The 19,189-nt window shown below is 52.0% G+C and overlaps 2 protein-coding genes across 2 annotated transcripts; both read left to right on the top strand.

Moving 5' to 3' along the window:
- The first annotated feature begins 271 nt into the window (after positions 1-271).
- On the top strand, positions 272-8,905 carry TRIM47 (tripartite motif containing 47). The gene is made up of 6 exons (XM_048965170.1): positions 272-1,197; positions 2,711-2,806; positions 2,918-3,148; positions 3,644-3,830; positions 4,356-4,430; positions 5,549-8,905. Exons 1-6 carry the CDS (start codon positions 376-378, stop codon positions 6,172-6,174), a joined length of 2,037 nt encoding a protein of 678 aa, XP_048821127.1. The 5' UTR covers positions 272-375; the 3' UTR covers positions 6,175-8,905.
- Positions 8,906-10,707: 1,802 nt separating this feature from the next.
- On the top strand, positions 10,708-17,258 carry WBP2 (WW domain binding protein 2). Its single transcript, XM_048965093.1, has 8 exons — positions 10,708-10,822; positions 12,590-12,698; positions 13,244-13,379; positions 14,926-15,018; positions 15,329-15,445; positions 15,674-15,796; positions 16,280-16,356; positions 16,563-17,258. The coding sequence occupies exons 1-8, from the start codon at positions 10,764-10,766 to the stop codon at positions 16,614-16,616; spliced, it is 768 nt and encodes a 255-aa protein (XP_048821050.1). The 5' UTR covers positions 10,708-10,763; the 3' UTR covers positions 16,617-17,258.
- The last annotated feature ends 1,931 nt before the right edge of the window (positions 17,259-19,189 follow it).

Raw genomic sequence — 19,189 nt, forward strand, 5'->3', positions numbered from 1 at the left:
AGTGGGTGAAATCGGGCACTGGGCTCAAAGGTGCTGGCGTTGTTCAGGGGGGAGAATCAGGTCCACCTGTTCTCTTTGGGGAAAAAAAAAAGGCTTAGAAGGAGAAAGTTCATTTTTGGTGGACAGATGGGTTCATCCCAAGGATGGATGGGGTGGATGCGCGGGGCGCTTTTGGTCCGTTGGTGACACAGACACGGGGCTCCCACTCGCACGTGGAGAGCACAGATCCGTCCGTCCGGCTCCCGGATCCCCGCTGGGGCGGCAGGCGGCCCCGAGCCCCCCCTCTAAGGCGGCAGAGGGCGGAGCGAGCGGGCGGGGCGCGGTGTCCGACCGCCCCATCCCGCCTGCGGGGCCGCTCGGTCGGGGCGCGCAGGGATGGAGGGTGCGACCGGGAGAGCCCCGCCGGTCCCTTCCGCCGCCACCGCCGCGGCTCTGCGGTTGGCGTTGGCCGTGCCGGGTTTGCCCGACGGTCCTTTCGGTTGTCCCATCTGCTTGGATCTGTTGAAGGACCCGGTGACGGTGCCGTGCGGCCATAACTTCTGCCAGGGCTGCCTAGGGAAGCTCCGCGGGAGGACGGGCCCCCCCGACGGGGCGGCGGGCGGGGCGGCACGCTGCCCGCTCTGCCAGGAGCCTTTCCCGGCGGCTCTGCGGCTCAGCAAGAACCGCGCCCTGTGCGAGGTGCTGCCGCTGCTGGGGGCCGCCGGGGCCGGGACGTCCCCCGACGGCGCGCGGACCCCCCCGGCTATTCCATCCCCTCAGTCCGGGCCTGGAAACTCCCCCGGTAGCGCCGAGTTCAGCGGAACGGGACCCATCGGAGCCGAGTCCTCGCCCTCCGGGATGGCTCCGGGAGCTGAAGAGCAACCGGAGGGAGAAGCGGGGCTGGAAGAGGGGGCAGCGGCGGTGCTGTGCGACGTGTGCCCCGAGGGGGGTCGGGCGGCGGCTGCCCGCTCGTGCCTGGTGTGCCTGGCGTCCTTCTGCGGGGCCCACCTGGAGCCCCACCGCCGCTCCCCCGCCTTCCGTTCTCACCGCCTCGTAGCCCCGTTGCGGCGCTTGGAAGAAGGGCTTTGCCCGCGGCACCTGCAACCCCTCGACGGTTTCTGCCGGGCAGAGCAGACCTGCGTGTGTGCCCGCTGCCGCGCCCACGAGCACCGCGGCCACGACGTGGTGTCCCTCGAGAAGGAGCGGGAGCACAAGGAGGTGCGTGGGGGGGGCAAACGGTGGGCGGCAGAGAGGGACGAGGGGTGTAATCGTGGTTCTGTATGGGAACCCTGATCCTGTCCCTGAGGGGCTCAGCCCGGCACAAGGGTAGCACGGTGCCCCGTGCATGCAGTGCAGAAGGGGAATAGGGAGGACGGACCGACCTTGCAGTCCCTATGGGTTTGGGGCTGGGGGTGAGGACATCTGGGACCCCCCCCCGCCCAGGTGCTGCACCATAGTGACTGCATGATGGGGAATAAAGCAGAGTGCTGTTACTGGGAGGAGGGCTGCATGCATCTCCCCATGTGGGGTCTCGTCCTGGCACACGGACAGACGGGATGCCCTGGGTGGGGTGGATGCTGCACCCCATCCTCACATGGGACCTCATCCCAGCAGGTGGGCTGCTTGCATGGGGTGTTGCAGCAGTGGGACTCCCGACCCTGTTTCTGGGGCACTACACTCAGTCCTGCCCTCTCCATGGGTTTAGAGGTGCAGCCCTCAAGGGTCCTCCACCCCCCATCCCCCCCACAGGGTGCCTGCCTTCCCTGTCTGGTTCCCACAGCTCCATCAAGGCAGTTTTTCTCCTCGCCCTGGCTCGCTGCCCGCCCGCCTCTCCCGCTCCATGAGCCCTTTGTGTTGCTCCTTTTGGCAGCAGGGATTTTTTCCGTCACTCCCATTCCCAGATGTGGCTGAGTCACCTCCCAAGTTCGCACCCACGAGCCTCCCTGTGGTTCTGAGTGCGGGGAGATGGAGCTGCCAGGTTGGCAGCATGGGGGCATCCCTGTCTCAGTGTGGGGCCATCGGGGACCTCGGCGGTGACCCCCTCCCCAGAGGGTCATTCAGACACCCAGCAGCAGCCCCAGGCAGGCTGCCCTTCCTTTGTGGGCACTTGGGGCCATGGGGAAACCCTTCCATTAGTCATAGGACCCTTGAGATAGAAAGCTGTTTCTCCTCAAAAGGCATTGATCAGCGTCACTGCTGTCTGCGGGGTGGGAAGGAGGGACTGGGAAAGCTCCTTTCCCACTTCCCCAGGCTGAGTGCTGGAGGATATCGACCCAGTAACACACGTGATGCTCCCCTGGCTCCCAAAAGGCTCCCAAGGGGCCTGTCCCCATGGTGGGCAGCAGGCTGGGGCTAACAATAGCCATCAGGAAACGCTGTGCTGGAACAGTGCTTCCTTTGCAGCCCAGCAGCACCTCGTGTTCCTGAGCTGTTTCGCTCTGCTCTTACAAGAAATGTCCTAGGAATGCAGTGCTGGGTTCCTGCATTGGTCTCACTTAGCTTTTTCCAGCCTTGAACACCTTGCTGAGCATGCAGAAGAAGGGATGTTTGCGGGTTGTGTGGGTTCAGAGGGTTGCACAGGGAGGAAATAGGGAAAGTAACTTGTGATTCCTACATATCCAGTAACAAAACCATGGTGGGGGGGAGGAGGGGACTGCAGCTGGGCTTGGTTTATCATTGTGCTCTGCTTCCAATGTATGTGGAGCTCAGTGCTCATCCTTTGTGCCTGCAGGCCCAGCAAGCCAAATTCCTCAGCAGTGTGGACAACGAGCTGGAGGAGCTGGCTGTCACCATCGCACAGACCAGGAAGATGGTGGAGCTCATTAAGGTGCCTGGGACGGCCCTGCTCCGTTAATGGGGCACTGCTGGGAGCTGGGAGGGCCCTGTGTGCCCCCTCCCTTGCTTGCAGCGACGCTGACCCATCTCTCCTCGCACTCAGGGTGTTGCCAGCAAGGAGAAGGAGCGGGTGGAGAAACTCTTTGCAGAAGCCTCTGAGCTGCTGGCCACCTTCCAGAAGGAGGTGGCCGCCTTCATTGAGGACAGCGAGCGCTCCATGCTGGGGGAGGCCGAGGCTGACCTCCGCTGGAAGGAGGAGAGGCGAGCCAAGCTGGCCCAGGGCAAGCAGAACCTGGAGAATGTCCCCAGCACCGACACCATCTACTTCCTTCAGGTGTGTGGTGGGCACAGAGGCAAGGAGGAGGAGCGGGTGATGTCTGTTGGGTTCAGTCCTCTGTCACACAGAGCTGGGGGGATGTGAGGCTGTGGGATTTCCCTCCTGTTTGCAGCATCCTCTTGCCTCCCATTGCTGGGCTGGGCTGCCAGAGCTTTGTCCTCCATCACCCACACCCCCACTGCAGCCAGGACTGCAGCCCAGGCTCAGTGCCTAGGCTTGGGGATGGGGTGCCCCACTGCCCCATGCAGTATTTGATGTTTTGAGGAGGAGATGCTGCTCTTCAGGTGGGCACGGCCTGAGCCTGGGTTTGAAAGAGAGTGAGGAGAAGGAGCCAGGGACACGTGGCCGCCCTCCTCCCTTCTGCAAGGTTGCTTCGGGGCCAAGTCCTGCGAGCTGCCAGTTCCCAAATCCTCCAGGGCCGGGTGGGGTTGCGGAACAAGAGGCAGCTTCGGCTTGTTTGAAACCTCCTGAAACTCTGTCTTTTTGGCTCAGGAGTTTCAAGCCTTAAAAATAGCCATGGAAGACAACCTCTCTCCGGCTCCGAGCTTCCAGAACGAGCTCAACTTCACCAAGTGCTCCCAAGCCGTCTGCGCCGTCAAGGACGCCCTGTCAGCTGCCCGCAAAAGCCAGTGGGACTGTTTGCAGGGGAAAGGAGTGGATGGGATGAGGACGGAGGAAGGTCTGTGCCCACCTGGCCTCATGCCCACGTGGGGAACCCAAGGGTGCATCCTCCTGATGGGGCTGGGAGATGCCTGTGGGCTTTGGGGCTCCTGGAGGCGCTGGCCCCTCTCCCGGGCACGGTTGCACAATCGCTGTCTGGGCTAACGCCTCCTCCTTGAGGTTTTATGAATTTTTCCACGGAGACCAAAAGCTTGAGAGGCAACAAACAGCCTGAGAGCTATGCACGGCCTGGGGGAGGGGGCAAGTGGCCAAAGGGCTGTGAAAGGGGACTGTTCCTTCCCAGGACAGACAGCCCCCTTCACCGGGCAGGCTGTGGGCTCCCAGAGCTGCAGGGTTAAAAACCACAGCAGCTGGAGGTGTGGGATGCGCCCTCTTGTGCTCTCACTTAAGCTGAGCTCCCTCCTGTCCATCATTTTCCTGGATGCCGATGGGGCCGCAGTGGTGATGCTTCAGGAGCACCCCGGTTGATGGCAGCAGTTTTGCTGTGACAAACCTTTCTGTCTCTGTTTTTTTTTTTCCCCAGCGATGACCAAGTCTCAATTTCCAGACAAGTCAAACAATCCCGCCTGCCTGGAGAGCCGCGATTACTTCCTGAAATGTAAGCGATGGGGTTTTGCTTTGACAGTTGTTGCTATGGTCCATCCTCCATCCCACAGGCCCTGGCCCCACTGCTGTGTGCCAGAGGAAATATTGCTCAGCTAACGAGGAAGTCTCCTCGCTTTCCTGACAACGGCCATAATCTATTTAAGTGATTTTTTTTGTTTTTTTCCCCAGCCTGTGGTTCTGCCAGAGCAGCTGCCACGGGACTGCGAGCGCACCATATAATTTCTGCTGCCTTCCAGCAAATTGGATCCTGTGTTAAATTAGATCAGGGTTGGTGCGCCTGCTTTGGGTCAGACACTGGTCAGCGTCAATTGCATGATGCAGAGGGGGAATCGGGGGGCTGTGCAGGGAGCACTGTAGTGGTAGGGAAGGGGAGAAGAGGAAGGTCTAAAATGAGGCAGGAGATGGGAGAGAGGCTCCCTGGGGCTAGCAAAGAAGGGAGGCAAAGCTCTCCTGTGTTCTTGGGCTCTCTGGTTGCCTACAGCCTTCTTTCACACAGAATATTCCTGCTGCTGCTCTGTCAGGTGGGTCCTCTGATGTCTGATAGCACAGCTGAGCAGCCTGCCTGCTCTCTCCTCTGTCCAGTGACATCTTTTCATCTGTGTATGGGAACACCACAGCTTTGAGTACCTTTATTCTCAACAGCTGAAATCAGCCATGGGATTTTTACACCATCTAATAGCAATAGGACAATGGGGAGTAGCTTCAATCTAAAAGGGAAAAGATTTGAGTTAGATGTTAGCAAGAAATTCTTTACTCAGAAGGCAGTGAGGCTGCAGCACTGTGCAGAGCTGTGGTGCCCCATCCTTGGAGGTGCCTGAGGCAGTGGATGGGCCCTGGGCAGCCCAAGCTGGTGGGCACCCAGCCCACAGCAAGAGGTGGAACTGGATGAACCAGATGACCTCTAGGGCCCCCTCCAACCTGAGCCATTCTGTGATGCTGCAATTCAGTGATTTAAAAGGAGGAGGTCAGGGCGATGGCTTTAAGGATGCTGCAGGAACAGAGCCGATGGCAGTCAGAAAAAGAGCACAGGAATTGCTGAGTGCTGGAGCAGGGAGGGCTGGGGGAATTTCCTCTCTCCTCACCCTCCTGTCTTCTCTCTGTCCCACGCAGTTGCCTTCATCATCGACCTGGACAGCGATACGGCCGATAAGTTCATCCAGCTCTTTGGCACCAAGGGAGCCAAGCGGGTGCTCTGCCCCATCCCCTACCCAGACAGCCCGACCCGCTTCATCAACTGCGAGCAGGTGCTGGGTGTGAACCTCATGAACCGGGGCAACTACTACTGGGAGGTGGAGCTCATCGATGGCTGGGTCAGCATCGGCGTCATCGCCGAGGTCTTCAACCCCCAGGACTCCTATGACCACAGCCGCCTGGGCCGCAACACGTGGTCCTGCTGCCTGCAGTGGAATGGGCAGAACTACGCCGCCTGGTTTGGTGGCTTAGAGTCTGTCATCCAGCAGCCGTTTTTCCACACCATCGGGGTCTTTTTGGAGTATTCGGAGAAAGCTTTGACCTTCTATGGAGTCAAGGACTCCAAGATGACGTGCCTGAAGCAGCTCAAGGCCGGCTCCTTTGGAAAAGCCCACTCGGACCCTTTCCAGCACAAGATCAACCAGCAGTTTGCAGCTCTGTTCTCCTTCAAGCTGAAACCCGCCTTCTTCCTGGAGAGCGTCGATGCCCACCTGCAGATCGGGCCGCTGAAGAAGGATTGTGTTTCGGTGCTGAAGCGCAGGTAACTGCCCGAGGAGAAGGCCCAGAGGAGCCCTCCATGCAGCACGCATCATGGCTTCCCTCCGTACATCGGGGCAGCCCCACTTGGCGAAGCGCTTTCCAGAACTGCAGCATGGAATCATCTGGGTTGGAAGAAGCCTTCAAGACCGCCGGGCGTCATCCTGATTGACTGTCAGCTGGAGTCCCACTGCCAACCCACATCCCAACACTGACCCATACCCAAAGCCTCTCGATGCCCATCAGTGCCACAAACAAGAAGTGAGGATCTCTGCATCCCTCGTGTTTGGCGCGCCGTGGAAAAGCCGTGGTCCTTCCTACGTGTGCTGGAGCTCTGGGCTGTTCTGCATCCAAACGTCTCTGCTGGGAGAAGGAAGGGACTTGCTGGGAAACGCCAGCATTGCTCGGAGCACAGAGCAGTTCTGGATGTGCTCATGGTAGACACGTTCGATGGGAATTGCTGACGGAAGCCTTTTTGTCAAATTTCCCCTCATGTTTTTGATGATCCTGATATTTCAGGAGATTTTAATGCCGATAAACTCCCAGTTCTTCAGGCACCCCGGGCTCATCTGAGCTGTAAACGCAACCCATAGCTTAGAGAGCCTTTCAAACAACCAAGAGCTGCTATGAGTACAGCACGGGGTAAACGGTGTTTCTTAGGCACATTGATGAAAGCTAATAATTAAATCCCTTTAGGCTCCAGGAACAAGTAACAATTAACAACAACTGCTCTCCAGCCACTGTCCCATCTGGGAGAGGTGGAGGCTTCAGGCACAGTGCCCATTCACGTGTCCTACAGGAGCTTTTCCAGCACTGCCCCAATGATGTTGCAGAGGCGGCACAGTGCAGCTCCTGTCTCAGCCCTCCCTGCCTTCCTCTGAGTTTATTTTTCCTGGGGTTAGTTTGCTACCTACCTCCCAAAGCTCACTTTACAGAGTTGTAATGCTGGGTAATAAAAATATATGGGGCCGGATTCTTTGCCGGCGTGAATGAGTCAGTGATGACGCACCAACGGTCAACAGGGGTGGAAAAACGGTCCGTTAAGCTAAATATACAAAATATATATATATGTATTCCCCAAAGGATAAGCTGGAAGTCATAGTGATATATTCAAAGGGAGCCAAGGGAAAAAAAAAAAACGAATGTGAAAAACAGGCAGGCATAAAGCCAGGAGGTTTAGAGTTTAGCCACGTTTACATAAACACCGCGGCTCCAATGGCTCCTGTTGCTGGTGAGTGGGTGTTCTTTGCACACAGAGCTGCCCGTCCCCAGCAAACAGCCACTGCTTTCAGCCCTCAAATGGGGCCGAACGATCTGAATGCAGCAATCCAGCCGCAGGACAGGGCAGGAATGTTAGCATGGCACTGGGATGTGCCTGAAACCGCTCCTACTCCTCCTCTGCTCCTCCTGAACCACTGGGAAAGGGTGTAGGGCTTCCAGTGCTGCATCTCTGGATGGAAACACCGTGGCCTTCAGGAATGCTGCCCAGATGGAATTCACTCCCTGTGTCCTGAGCTCCTACCTGAGCTCCTACCTCGGAAATGCTGTGATTCACTCGGCCAGCCTCCTGCAAAATGCCCTGCACGAGGCGGTAGCGGTGACACTGCGAGCATCGGGGCTGCTTGGTTACAGCGGGGTCAGCAGTGCCTTGCTGGACAAGAAGTCTGGAGACATGCAGCAGCAATGTGCTGGGAGGAAGAGGAAGGTAACCCTGATCTGCACTGCACGTCTGTGGGAAGAGATCTGGCACGTGGGCTGTGTCCGAGCCCCAGATGTCATTTATTCAGGCGAAAGCCCTACCTTTTGCTGCAAGGAGTTTTGCCAGAGTAAATAGAGTGGATCTGGTCCTTTGCCCCGTTTCATTTGGCTGTGGGTGGATGGATGGCTCCCGGGGGGAACGGTGCGCTCCAGCCATGATCCCTCCCTTCCCTGTGTTGCCCAAACCAAAGCTGTGAGATTCCTTTCCTTGCAGCTTTCAGCTGATTCCTTGGAATCCGGTGCTTTTCCTTTTCCATCCCTGCAGCCCCAGGGGAGCAGCAATGGGAGCCTGGGCTCTGCTTCTGCTGCTTCCCACAGCGAGAGCATCGCTCCATTGCTCCTGCCCTATAGCTGGGTGCTGGCGTGCAGCTCACAGAGGGGTTTGGAGGGCTCCTATAATGTGTTACAAACCCTCTCCTTCCTGCTGCTTCACATCCAGGCTGGAAGTGCTAGAAATCCTGGTGGTTTAGGGCATAAAGCAAACGCTGACTGACATAAGACAGGAGTTCCCACCCCCTGGTGTTGGATCAGAGTTTGCTCTGTGTTGCCAATAATTTGGGGTGTACTGGAAGGATTAGGAAACGTACGTTATGCCAGCCCTGGATCTCTGATTTTTTTGCTGTGAGCACTGTGCGTGGTGAGTTTAGATAGGCAGCACTTTGCAATTTCAATGGCCTTTCCGTGCTCCTTCGAGTTATTTTTTTGCTGTCACAGAATGTTCCTCCTTTTAATTAGATTTTTTTAAATATACAGTTACTGAGAATCTCTTACAGCGTGTGAAGAAGTGTTCAAGGCCAGGTTGGATGGGGCCCTGGGCAGCCTGGTTTGATATTAAACGGGGAGGTTGGTGGCCCTGCGTGTGGCAGGGGGTTGGAGATTCGTGACCCTTGAGGTCCCTTTCAACTCGTGCCATTCTGTGATTCTGTGATAGAGACTCTGATTTGCCATTAAATGTTACACAAACATAGCTGTGGGTTGTCATTCCTTTAAACACCAAACCACTGCCGTTGTCCCGTTATCCTTTGCTTGTTTTTTTTTTTCTGTGTCTGTGCATCCGGCAAAAAATAACAGAGGTTTTATTTTCCAAGTGTGTCTGCAGGGTTTGTGCCAAGCACACATTTTTTCTATCGCTTGACTACAAAAGAAGCGGAAGAATCCTGGAATCCAACAACAATATTGACAGTGCTGGGCAGTTCCAAACAATGAATTGTCTCAGCTCTCTCTGTCTCTCTTCTACTTCTGTCCTTGACTTTGAAAGAGCAAAGTTGAACAGATGAGACGTTTTTTCCCTTTGCATTTTAATCTGTATACATTTCCACGAAACAGGGAGTTCTGGAGCTTCCCATGCACGCTAGCACTTCTTAACATGGAGACAGAGCTTCTTATTACCAGATGTCAGCTGGGGCTATGAGAACAGCATTATCAGGCACTGTTAGCTCATGAGAAGTGGCTGGGAGCACTGGGGGAAGCTGTGTGGATGCGTGCTACTGACTTTAATAGGAGAGGAATTGGGGCTTTCTGTTATGAGCATTTCTTTAGAGGGAAACTTACAACTTATTATAAAAGCGGATACGAAAGGCACAAACTTGTGCTGTTCTTGCCAAGGGCTGCACTCATTATGTCACTGAGCTTATTTAAATCTGGTTTCCATTATGGAGCTTTTCTGTTTCCCCACTGCCTCTGGGGATTTGCAAGCACTAAGGTGGGGCTGGGCTGCAAACCCTGCAGAGAAAGCTCAAATCCATCTAAAAAGATGTAATTTAGGCTAATATCAGCTCTTAATACATATTCATGCATTATGCTGCTCAGTGATATGAGGAGTCCTTCAAAACATTTAGTTTTGCAGTAGTTTTAATGAAATTATGCAAGCATTATTATTGTTTTAGGAGTCAACTCCAGTTGGAAGCAGTGGGTTATACCCAAACTGTAGCTGTGCCAACACCACAGATATTTTCCTGTCCCCAGATTTCTTCTTGCCCATGAGAGGAGACAGATTTCTGTCTTGTCTATGGGGTGACTTTTCAGTCCCTCCAGTTTAACCCTCAGAGGGGTAATTGTAGGAACCCACAGCACAGCGCACACCCAAGATTGGGCTCAGGTGTCTGGGGCACAAAATGGGCTTTGAGCATGAATTTAGGAAGCCTGGAAACTGAGGGAGAACCTTCGCTGTTAAAGGGGTTGAGCCTCAGTTGATGTGTAGTACCGCCAGATTCATGGGGTTTTTACTCTGAGCGCTGAAAATGTGCAAACTGCAGCAAAATATAACATCTTGGAAGGGGAAATAAAAGGAATTGGAATGCAGTCAGGGCACGGGGCAAACTCCTCGTGCTTTCTTTGTGAGCACTGTGGTGCCATCTAAAATAGGAAGCTGGGGGAAGCGCTGCCAAGTCACGCAGGCTGCAAATAACTGAAATCATTTTATTATATATGGTCAAAGGGCTGCGTAATTGGGTGACTGATGGGTCAGTAAACGGGTTCTCCCAAAAAGGAGGCTGGCACTTTGGGTTATGTACAGAAAAGTTAATAAAATCTCTGCAGCTGGCTTTAGCTCAGTGAATTAATAGTGATATTAATTGCAGAGGAGGCGGCACTGCTCCTCAGGGATGGCAGACGAGGCTGAGTGAAGCAGTGAGACACGATTCTGGGCAGAGAACATCCCTCAAAGAGCTCCCTCGGATGGCTGCTGAGCAAGAGGACTGCAACTCCCAGCATGCCCCGGGACCACCAGCTCCAGGGACTACAAGTCCCAGCGTGCACCGCGCGCAGCGGCCCGCCCCGTCCGCCTCTCCTCCGCGCAGGCGCAGAGCGGGCCCGGCGCAGCGAGGGGGCGGCAGCGGCCATGGCGCTGAACAGGAACCACTCGGAGGGCGGCGGCGTCATCGTTAACAACAGCGAGAGGTGAGGCGGCGAGGGGCCGCGCTCCTCTTCTCTCTCCTTCTCCAAGCCCCTTTCCGTCGAAGAATGCCGAGGAGCGGCCTTCTCCTGGATCCCCTCGGCGGGTCACGTGATCTGAGGGGCTCCTCGCCCGCCCCCCCGCCATGTTGGGGGTTAACCCTTGGTGTGCCGGCGCGGTTGTCTCAGTGCCGTCCCCATAGACCCTGCTTGGCTCTCCCTCCTCGCTCCCAGGTGGGGCCCAGGTCCCAGCCAGGTGCCCCGCTGGGTTCTGTGCCAGGAACGGCTGGCCTTGAGCCCCGTTTTGGTCACAGGGTGGCAAGAGCTCAGCCCTGCTGTGTGTTCAGCAAATGGCGATGCTGGAAAAAGGTGCTGGGCCACAGCCGTGGGAACAGCGAGCACACAGCGCTGCCTGTGCCTGCCTGCCTGGCAGTGGGCTGTGTTGGCTGCCTGGCAGTGGGCTGTGTTGGCTGCCTGGCAGTGGGCTGTGTTGGCTGCCTGGCAGTGGGCTGTGTTGGCTGCCTGGCAGTGGGCTGTGTTGGCTGCCTGGCAGTGGGCTGTGTTGGCTGCCTGGCAGTGGGCTGTGTTGGCTGCCTGGCAGTGGGCTGTTGGCTGCCTGGCAGTGGGCTGTGTTGGCTGCCTGGCAGTGGGCTGTGTTGGCTGCCTGGCAGTGGGCTGTGTTGGCTGCCTGGCAGTGGGCTGTGTTGGCTGTCTATCTGGCAGTGTGCCTCGCTGCATGCCTTGCTCCTGACGTGGTGGTCACCTGCCTTGGGGACAAAAGGGCTTCTTTCCTCGAGGCCAGTGGAGATTGGGTGTAGGAGTTGTGTGTCTGGCTTCCGTTTGGGATGGGAATCATTGTGAAATGGAATCAACTCCAGTTGGTGGCTTAAACTCGTGTTCAGTGAAACCAGCACTTGCAGTTGCTTGGTGCGGTGCTGCTTCCAGCTGTCATCCCCTTGGATCAGAAGTTGCTGCTGTATGAGCATACAGGCAAGCTGCTGCAGCCCAGGCTGCTTTGTTGCTTGATTCAGAGTGAGCAGAGCCTCTGTGCCCTTCTGTAGCTTTGCTGCAGGGCCAAGTGCTTCCTGGCAGAAGGGAGAGGCGAATGAATGACTGGGGATGGTGATAGGCATGAATGTGCTGTGCCCCTCCGCTGTTAGGGATTGGTGTACCTGACATGGATGCTGTCATGTTAAGACAATACCACCTGCATCAGTATGGATATATTGCATTGGTCTTAATCTGGTTGGTTTCTAATTGAGGCTTAAGGAGTCAGTGCAGGGACTCAGGGCTATAGATGTCAAGTGATGAGAGGAGGGATCCAGATCACATTTTAGTGACTGAGGCGCATTCTTGTGACCTTTGGTAGCCTCATTACATAACCCAGCCTGAGGGGTTCCTGCTACAGCAGCCCTTTTTCTGTCGTGTTGCTTGTGGTGAACCAATTTAGGGAAATGATCCAGCAGAAATTCAACATAATGTGAGAAATTTATTCAGAACTTGTTGAGTTTAATTGACTAGATTCACTGCCAAGCTGTGCAAACAGCATTAGCTGTGTCAGCACACTGAAGAAGAAACACTAGGCTGAGAACAAGCAGTCAGTACTACTGAAGTTGCTGCAAGCAGCAAAATGAAAAAGTACAAGAGGGCAAGGCAGAGCGATCTGCTGAGTGCTGGCCTGAGGTTAAGCCAGTTTTGGTGGGTCAGTAAACTCTGCATGTTTCACTTTTGCTATAAGCTGTGACATTGAGCATTTTCTCATCTCGTTTGCAGCGTTCTGATGACCTATGATCACGTAGAAATGGCCTTCAGTGAAATCGAACCGATGCCAGAGGCTTTCAAAGGGACCAAGAAAGGGAGTGTTTTCTTGACTCCCTACCGAGTAAGTAGTAGGAGGCTTTAGGAGATGAGAGCTCCTCATCGTTCTGTGCTTCTACACATCCGCTCTCCAGTGCATGAACGTCTGGATAATGTACTGCTCCTTGAATTATGGCCCCTGCTGTCCTTAAGGGGAGCTCTATGGCTTCATTGCATAGTCTGTCTATTTGTCATAAGATAATAAATCTCATTAGTTCTTACCTAGGCAGCTGTTCAGTCCACCAGGCATCTTCAAGATTGAAAATAAGTGGTGGTCTGGAAATGCTGAATGCAACAGTTCAGCTACTGAATCACAGCTCTGTGGAGCTGCGAGTTCTCTAGGAGCTGGGGGACTATTATCTGAGCAAGTGTAATCTTTCTGGAAGGCTTTATTGCCTTGAGGCATCACTTCACCCTTGTGACCGTTCTGAGAAGCCTGGGGCTTGCAGGAGTTTCAAGGATCTTTGAGTGTGGGAGGCATTTCAGTCCACAAGTCTCTCTCAGATAATGAACTGGGGCAGTGTTTCCTGTTTATTTTAAACGTCCTTTGTGATGTTGTTTCCTTTTCAGGTTATCTTTGTATCGAAGGGGAAGGATGCTCTGCAGTCTTTTGGGATGGCCTTTTATTTGTTGAAAGACTGTGAGATTAAGCAGCCTGTCTTTGGAGCAAATTATATCAAGGGTACAGTGAAAGCAGAGGCAGGAGGTATGTATGGCACTGATACCAAGCTGAACTAAGATACAGAACTTTTATAGTTCGTAGTAAAGCAATTGTTCTGTGTAATGTAAAGTGGATGCTGAATGCAGGGGTTCTTGCAGTCCTGCTAAAATGTGGTTTTTCTCTTTGAATCCAGCAGCTAAAAATATTCCCCCCATCTGCTCTGTACAGCTACAGTGAACAGATTAGCTGTGTGACTGATCCCATTCCTGCCCTCTGTACTGAGTTCAGTCAGCCAAGTGATCTCACTGGGTAAACATCAGAGCAGGCAGCAGGCTGTGGCAGCGGCACTGAGGGCGTCGCTTGGCCTTGGCCAGTTGAGCTTCTCTCTTAATTATGCCTCCAGATCCTTCTGTGCCAAACACTCGTGGTCTGTTCTGGTTCTGTATGGATTTTAAGGTTCAAATCTCTGACATCTGTTTCTTGTGCAGTTTAGGAAAAGCATTTGCTGTATTGTTTGGAAAATAGTGTTTTACCTTGAGCTTAGGGAATCTTCGAGGGCATCTTCATCAACATCTTCATAATGTTTAATGAAAAGGTTGTGGTAAACTTTTTTTCTTTTCAAGAAGAAGATACTTTTATCACTGTTCTATGCTTCTACTTTTTACAAAGGCACTTATTTCACCCAGAGCCTGATTTATTCCCTTAGTTGTGGCACTGCAATGCAGTGCAGTGTTCAGAGGACTTCAGCCTATTGCCCTGAAATCAGCCTTGTAGCTTCTGTATGGGAGCGAAACAGGACCTTGCAGCGTGAGAGGAGAGCTGAGCAGTAAGGACAAACTGCAAGCTGTGTGAAAGGCAAAGTGCTTTAGCAAAATCTCTGCGAGTTCCCCCCAGGGGCTGGCTGAGTTAACGAGGGGGTTGCTCCAACAGCCAGAAGAGTCTGGCTTAGCTCAAAAGGCTCTTTTATCTACTGACACAGCTACTGCTTTGATGCATTGTTGGCACTCTGGGCTGTGCATGTTTTTCTTTTTCAGCCTGTAATAAGAGATGTGGCTAATTTATTTATTTTTTTTATTATTATCCTGACTTGAAATATTTTCTATGAACTCTAATGGATTGATGTGGTACTTGTTTTCTTCATTAAGCTCTTTGCTTCACTGGGCACTCAAACTCCCAAACGAATTTGCAGCGGGCAGTTAGGTGTAGTTGCAAAAACCTTTTAGCAAATGGGATTAACAGAATCCCTGTCTTGTGTACTCATCATGTTCAAAGCTAGAGTAAATCCAGCACTCCTGATAGCCTGGGCTATTGGCAGCCTGTGTGATAGCAGGCACAACTTTAGCAAGCTTTTGAATGTCTCCCTTATTGATGGTCCTATTATTCAGGCATCTCTTGATCAGAAAACGTTGTCCAACATGAAATTTTCTGATGCTAAAGGTAATTGTGCTGCTTTCTCTGCAGGTTTTTCTTGTGTATTTGGGATAAGCTCTTTAAAGAATTATAGACAGGGCCTCTGTAGCTGAAGCACGGAAGTTAAGTAGCATCAAAATGGCTTCTCTTTATTCATCAATTCTGTCTTCTCTCCCTGCAGGAGGCTGGGAAGGATCTGCCACCTTCAAGATGACCTTTACAGCTGGGGGTGCTATCGAGTTTGGGCAGCGTATGCTGCAGGTGGCATCCCAAGGTAGGGGAGCTTAATGCTCTCTGCTGTTTGTCTTTGTGGTTTCAGGAGGCCTTGCCTTAATCTTACAGCAAGGGCAGTTTGAAGCTGGGGCAGGTTGGATTCCAGTCTTTGTGAATCTCAGGCTGTATCTGGAGCTGACTTGCCTTAAAACAACACCTTTTTCACGTCCAGCAGGCAGTGGGTTTGTTGGCATTGGAACTTGGTTTTGTTTTGTTTTCTTTGGTTTTCAGATAAGGACTCTTTAAGCCTGTTGTAGTCCTTGGCTTGTGATCGGTGTTTTGCTGAAGTGAACTTATCTTTCCTTCTCCAGCCTCCAGAGGTGAAGTCCCCAACGGAGCTTACGGCTACTCCTATATGCCAAACGGATCCTATGCTTTCGCACCACCTGTGGCCAACGGGGGCTATCCGTACCCACCGCCTCCCCCTGGTGAGCCTGGGAGTTACAGACGAGGATACTTGGAGCTGGCAAGATTTACAACAGCTAAAAAGGGAGAGAAATAGAAATGTTGCATTATCTTTGACGTTGGATCGGATGCCTTGTGCAGCTTTTGCTTCTGAGCTTAAGGATATTTACCTTTAGCTTGCTTTGTCTGCACGTTGTGACTCCACCCGGGGTGGTTTAAGTCCTTTATCATGTTATCTCCTTTCCTAACAGAGTTTTATCCTGCTCCCCCTATGGGAGGTGCAGACATGGGTTACATGCATCTGCCGCCCCCGCCGTACCCTGGGCCCATGGAGCCGCCCTCTGGTGGTCCAGATCTGCCTTCCACTCCTGCAGGTAAGAAATATCTTTGAGGGAATCAGCTCACAGCTGCTTCGTGGTGCCTGCAGCAGAAGTTGGCAGACGTTCTCTCTCTGCGCAAAACTTGGTGTCAAATTATTGCTTGTGAGATTGAGAACGTGGAGCATCAATGTTATTGCTCAGAAAAGTCAGAATTTTGTTCCCTTGTTGAAGTTTCATATCTGTAATGTCCTTGGGAACACAAAGTCAACTTAGAAGCTCCAGTTAAGTTAAAATTGTTTGGGAAGGAGCAGTTAGGGAGCTCCTCTAACCTCCAGCTCAGTCTGAAGGCCGGCCTGGTGCTCTCAAGAGCAAACACCATCTGCAGATGCATTGTTTCCATTGTAGCTGTTTTGTAGCTTGAACTTGGATAAGGCAGTGCTTTACTTGCAGCAGCTAATGGCCAGGAGGATGTGAAATTGTGATTATAAAAATTCCCCGTGCGCCACCAAATTTGTCTCTTCTGTTTTTCTGTGACAGCTGAAGCAAAGGCTGCTGAAGCTGCTGCCAGTGCTTACTACAACCCAGTAAACCCACACAACGTCTACATGCCCACGGTACGTGCTGGAATCGAGTTTCCATAGGGATTTCTTACTTGGGAGAGAGTCAGAGTCATGTACAAGTTACAAAGGCTTACAGCTGCCATGCTGCGTTAGCAGTTCTGCTCAGGGACACAGCAAAGTGTGTCTGAATTGATCTGTTGCATGTTTTGTTTGGTTTTCCTTAGCCACAAATTGATGTGTTTTTACTGTCTTTCCTTCAGGACCAGCCACCCCCTCCTCCATACTTCCCACCAGAGGACAAGAAAAACCAATAAGCTACCACAGAACTCCTCCATAACTCGTTGCTTTCTTACTTCCCACTTTGGCTGAATCCTGGGGCATGGTCCATAGCACTGAGGAGTAGAGCCTTACCTCAAGGCACGTAGCTTTCCTGGACTTTAGTGGTAGATATGAGCAGGGCAAGGGGAGATCTCAGCAGCCTGGCTTACCTCCAAGAGCTCTGAGGGTTTGCAGTCCTACCACAGTTTTCCCTTCTCCCTTTGCACACCAACACTAGATCTCAAGGTTCTCTTTCTGATAGTTTCCTTTATCTCTGTTTCTTCTGATACTTAAATTATACCTCTTTAGAGTGAGCTGCTGTTGCAGAGTGATAATTAACAAGCTCATCACATGGAAACAAGGCGCCTGGGGAGTCTTGTCTTTACTTTGGGGTTCTGTGGGCACAGAGATGTCTCTAGATAGCTCTCTAAACCTCTAGTATCAAACCCGACTTCTTCCTCTGTTACTGAAAAAGGGCTTCAGTGGGAACCTTTAGAATCTCAGAGAAAATAAGTGTCCATCAGATTATGCAGATATCTGATAAACTTTCTTTAAAAACCGAGCTGTTCCTAACTGTCACAACGAATCTGATAGCCCTCCAGATTGTTCTGCTCTGCACTGTGATGATGCTGACAAGCTTCCTTTTTTGAACAAAGCTGCCCTTTGCAGGGCTGATCAGCAGCATCTGACTGCTTACAGATCACATGGGAACACTCATTCTCACTTATCTCTTTTTTCCATTCCACTACGTGGGCTTGAGATCACAAAGCCCTGAATATTATCCTTATGGTCATTAATGCACTTTTTTTTTCCCCCCTGTAACACAAGTTACACTTTGGCCAGTGAAGTATCTTACTGCTGTGATTTAACTGGTGAATTAGTCGCTCATGGGAAGAAAATAGTTGCTTCTGCCCTGGAAACACTTGAGAGAATGTATGAAAAGGTGAAGTGAGTTGTGAGGTGTAACTGAGCTGTGCAGCTGGATGTTGTTTAATGCTGTCAGTGTTCCTGGATCAGCTGTGAGTTTGTTTGAATGTCAGCGCTTTGCACTGAAGGTTCAGGCATTTTCCTTCCACAACATTCATCTCATTTGCAAAGTCTGTCGTGCTCAGAACCTCTGCAGCACTGATCAGTGACCAGGCTGTGAAACTGCATGGTACAAAGCTTTGCATCAATCAGATTTTACTGACTTCTGACTGTTTGTGAGGGCGAAGATCCGTCCCAGCAAGTGTGAAGAAAGATCATGTGCTAGGGAGCTGCTGAGACTTGCTGCATGCAGCCTGCTTGGAGAGAAAAAGGTCCACCTCCTGTTTTCTTTTTGTCTGAGTTTAGGTGATTAATCAAATCGCTGCTCTCTGTGCACTGACTTTTCTAGAATTGCTACTGCAGTGATGTAAAGAAATGGTTATTTTAAATATGCATATATTATATATATATATATTTATTTTGAAAATGTTTGATTAATATATTAATGTGAAATGACTTCCGAATGCAGATTTGTTTTGCCAAGACTGAAGTAAAGCGAAATCAGCTCGAAACGGAACGTTGTGTGTTTGTGGATGGGAAGGGGCATTTCTCTTGGCTGAGGCTCGCTGGTGAAATGAGAGTAAGGTATTAAATCTTCACAGATGCCCATTTTTCCAATTCCTGTTAGAAACTGGTGAGGCAGCTGCTCAGCATTGTACCCCAATTTGTTTATTTCCAGACCGGTTGTCTTTGTAAGAGCTCCTTGTAATCTATTGCTGGAGAAAGGAGTCAAGGGACACCTTCCAAGTTGTGCTCTCAGCGTTGTTTGTCCTCCCACATAACTGTATTAATGAATTTTTGTGCTGGCCCATCAACTTGGGCTCGATTTCTTTAGCAAGAAGTGGGTGGAGAAGGGAAACATGAAGACAGAAGACGTTACAGCCCAGTGAGAACAATGCAATCCCTGTTCTGTGAATTAAAATACTTCAGCGCTGGTTTTCTTGTATCTCATCAGCTCAGCATAAGAAGCTGCAGGAAGCTTGGGACACCACGGCTCCTGCTTTCAAAAGGGCTCTTTCCCATTTACACTCTTCTAGGATTAATGTCTGTAAGTAAGCACACTTTGTGTGAAGCTCCCAAGTCTCTTACAGTACAGCTCTCATACAAGCAGCACAAACATCTGAGCGTTGGCTTGGTTCTTTTTACTTCTGATATCCTTCCACTACTAAGTGTGCTCCAGGGAAGAAGGTTTTCTGTAATTACTTTCATGGCAGCTCGGCTCCATGGTTCAAGCTGAATCTCTCTTCTGCTGGCGTGGGCAAGCAGTAAAGTCAGCAGTGAAGATGTAGTGTTTGCTGCCTTAAAAAAAATAAAGAAAAATATTTGGGGTGAATCAGGCTGGAAGAAATGAAATATTCCTGTTCTTAACGTGGATTTTAGTGAGCTAAATCAGTGGCTTTTGAGCTGGGAGCCTTTTACAACGGCTTCTTAGTGGATGTTGCTGTTCCTCCAAGCTGTGAGAAGGGGAGAAGGAGCAGGTCAGAAACGATGAGATCTGTGGTGTGGTGTTACACCGTGGCACAGAAAGGCAGGGCGTGGGCAG

This window comes from Lagopus muta, chromosome 18 (assembly GCF_023343835.1).
Source record: "Lagopus muta isolate bLagMut1 chromosome 18, bLagMut1 primary, whole genome shotgun sequence".
Classification (NCBI taxonomy): Eukaryota; Metazoa; Chordata; class Aves; order Galliformes; family Phasianidae; genus Lagopus; species Lagopus muta.

What these genes read in the sequence shown, in the direction of transcription:
- TRIM47 (XM_048965170.1), top strand. Translation starts at nt 376, where the DNA reads ATGGAGGGTGCGACCGGGAGAGCCCCGCCGGTCCCTTCCGCCGCCACC. An exon ending in AGGAGCGGGAGCACAAGGAG is followed by an intron (nt 1,198 to 2,710) that starts GTGCGTGGGGGG and finishes TTGTGCCTGCAG; the next exon opens with GCCCAGCAAGCCAAATTCCT. An exon ending in CCGCGATTACTTCCTGAAAT is followed by an intron (nt 4,431 to 5,548) that starts GTAAGCGATGGG and finishes TGTCCCACGCAG; the next exon opens with TTGCCTTCATCATCGACCTG.
- WBP2 (XM_048965093.1), top strand. Translation starts at nt 10,764, where the DNA reads ATGGCGCTGAACAGGAACCACTCGGAGGGCGGCGGCGTCATCGTTAAC. An exon ending in TTTTCTTGACTCCCTACCGA is followed by an intron (nt 12,699 to 13,243) that starts GTAAGTAGTAGG and finishes TTTCCTTTTCAG; the next exon opens with GTTATCTTTGTATCGAAGGG. An exon ending in AGTGAAAGCAGAGGCAGGAG is followed by an intron (nt 13,380 to 14,925) that starts GTATGTATGGCA and finishes CTCTCCCTGCAG; the next exon opens with GAGGCTGGGAAGGATCTGCC.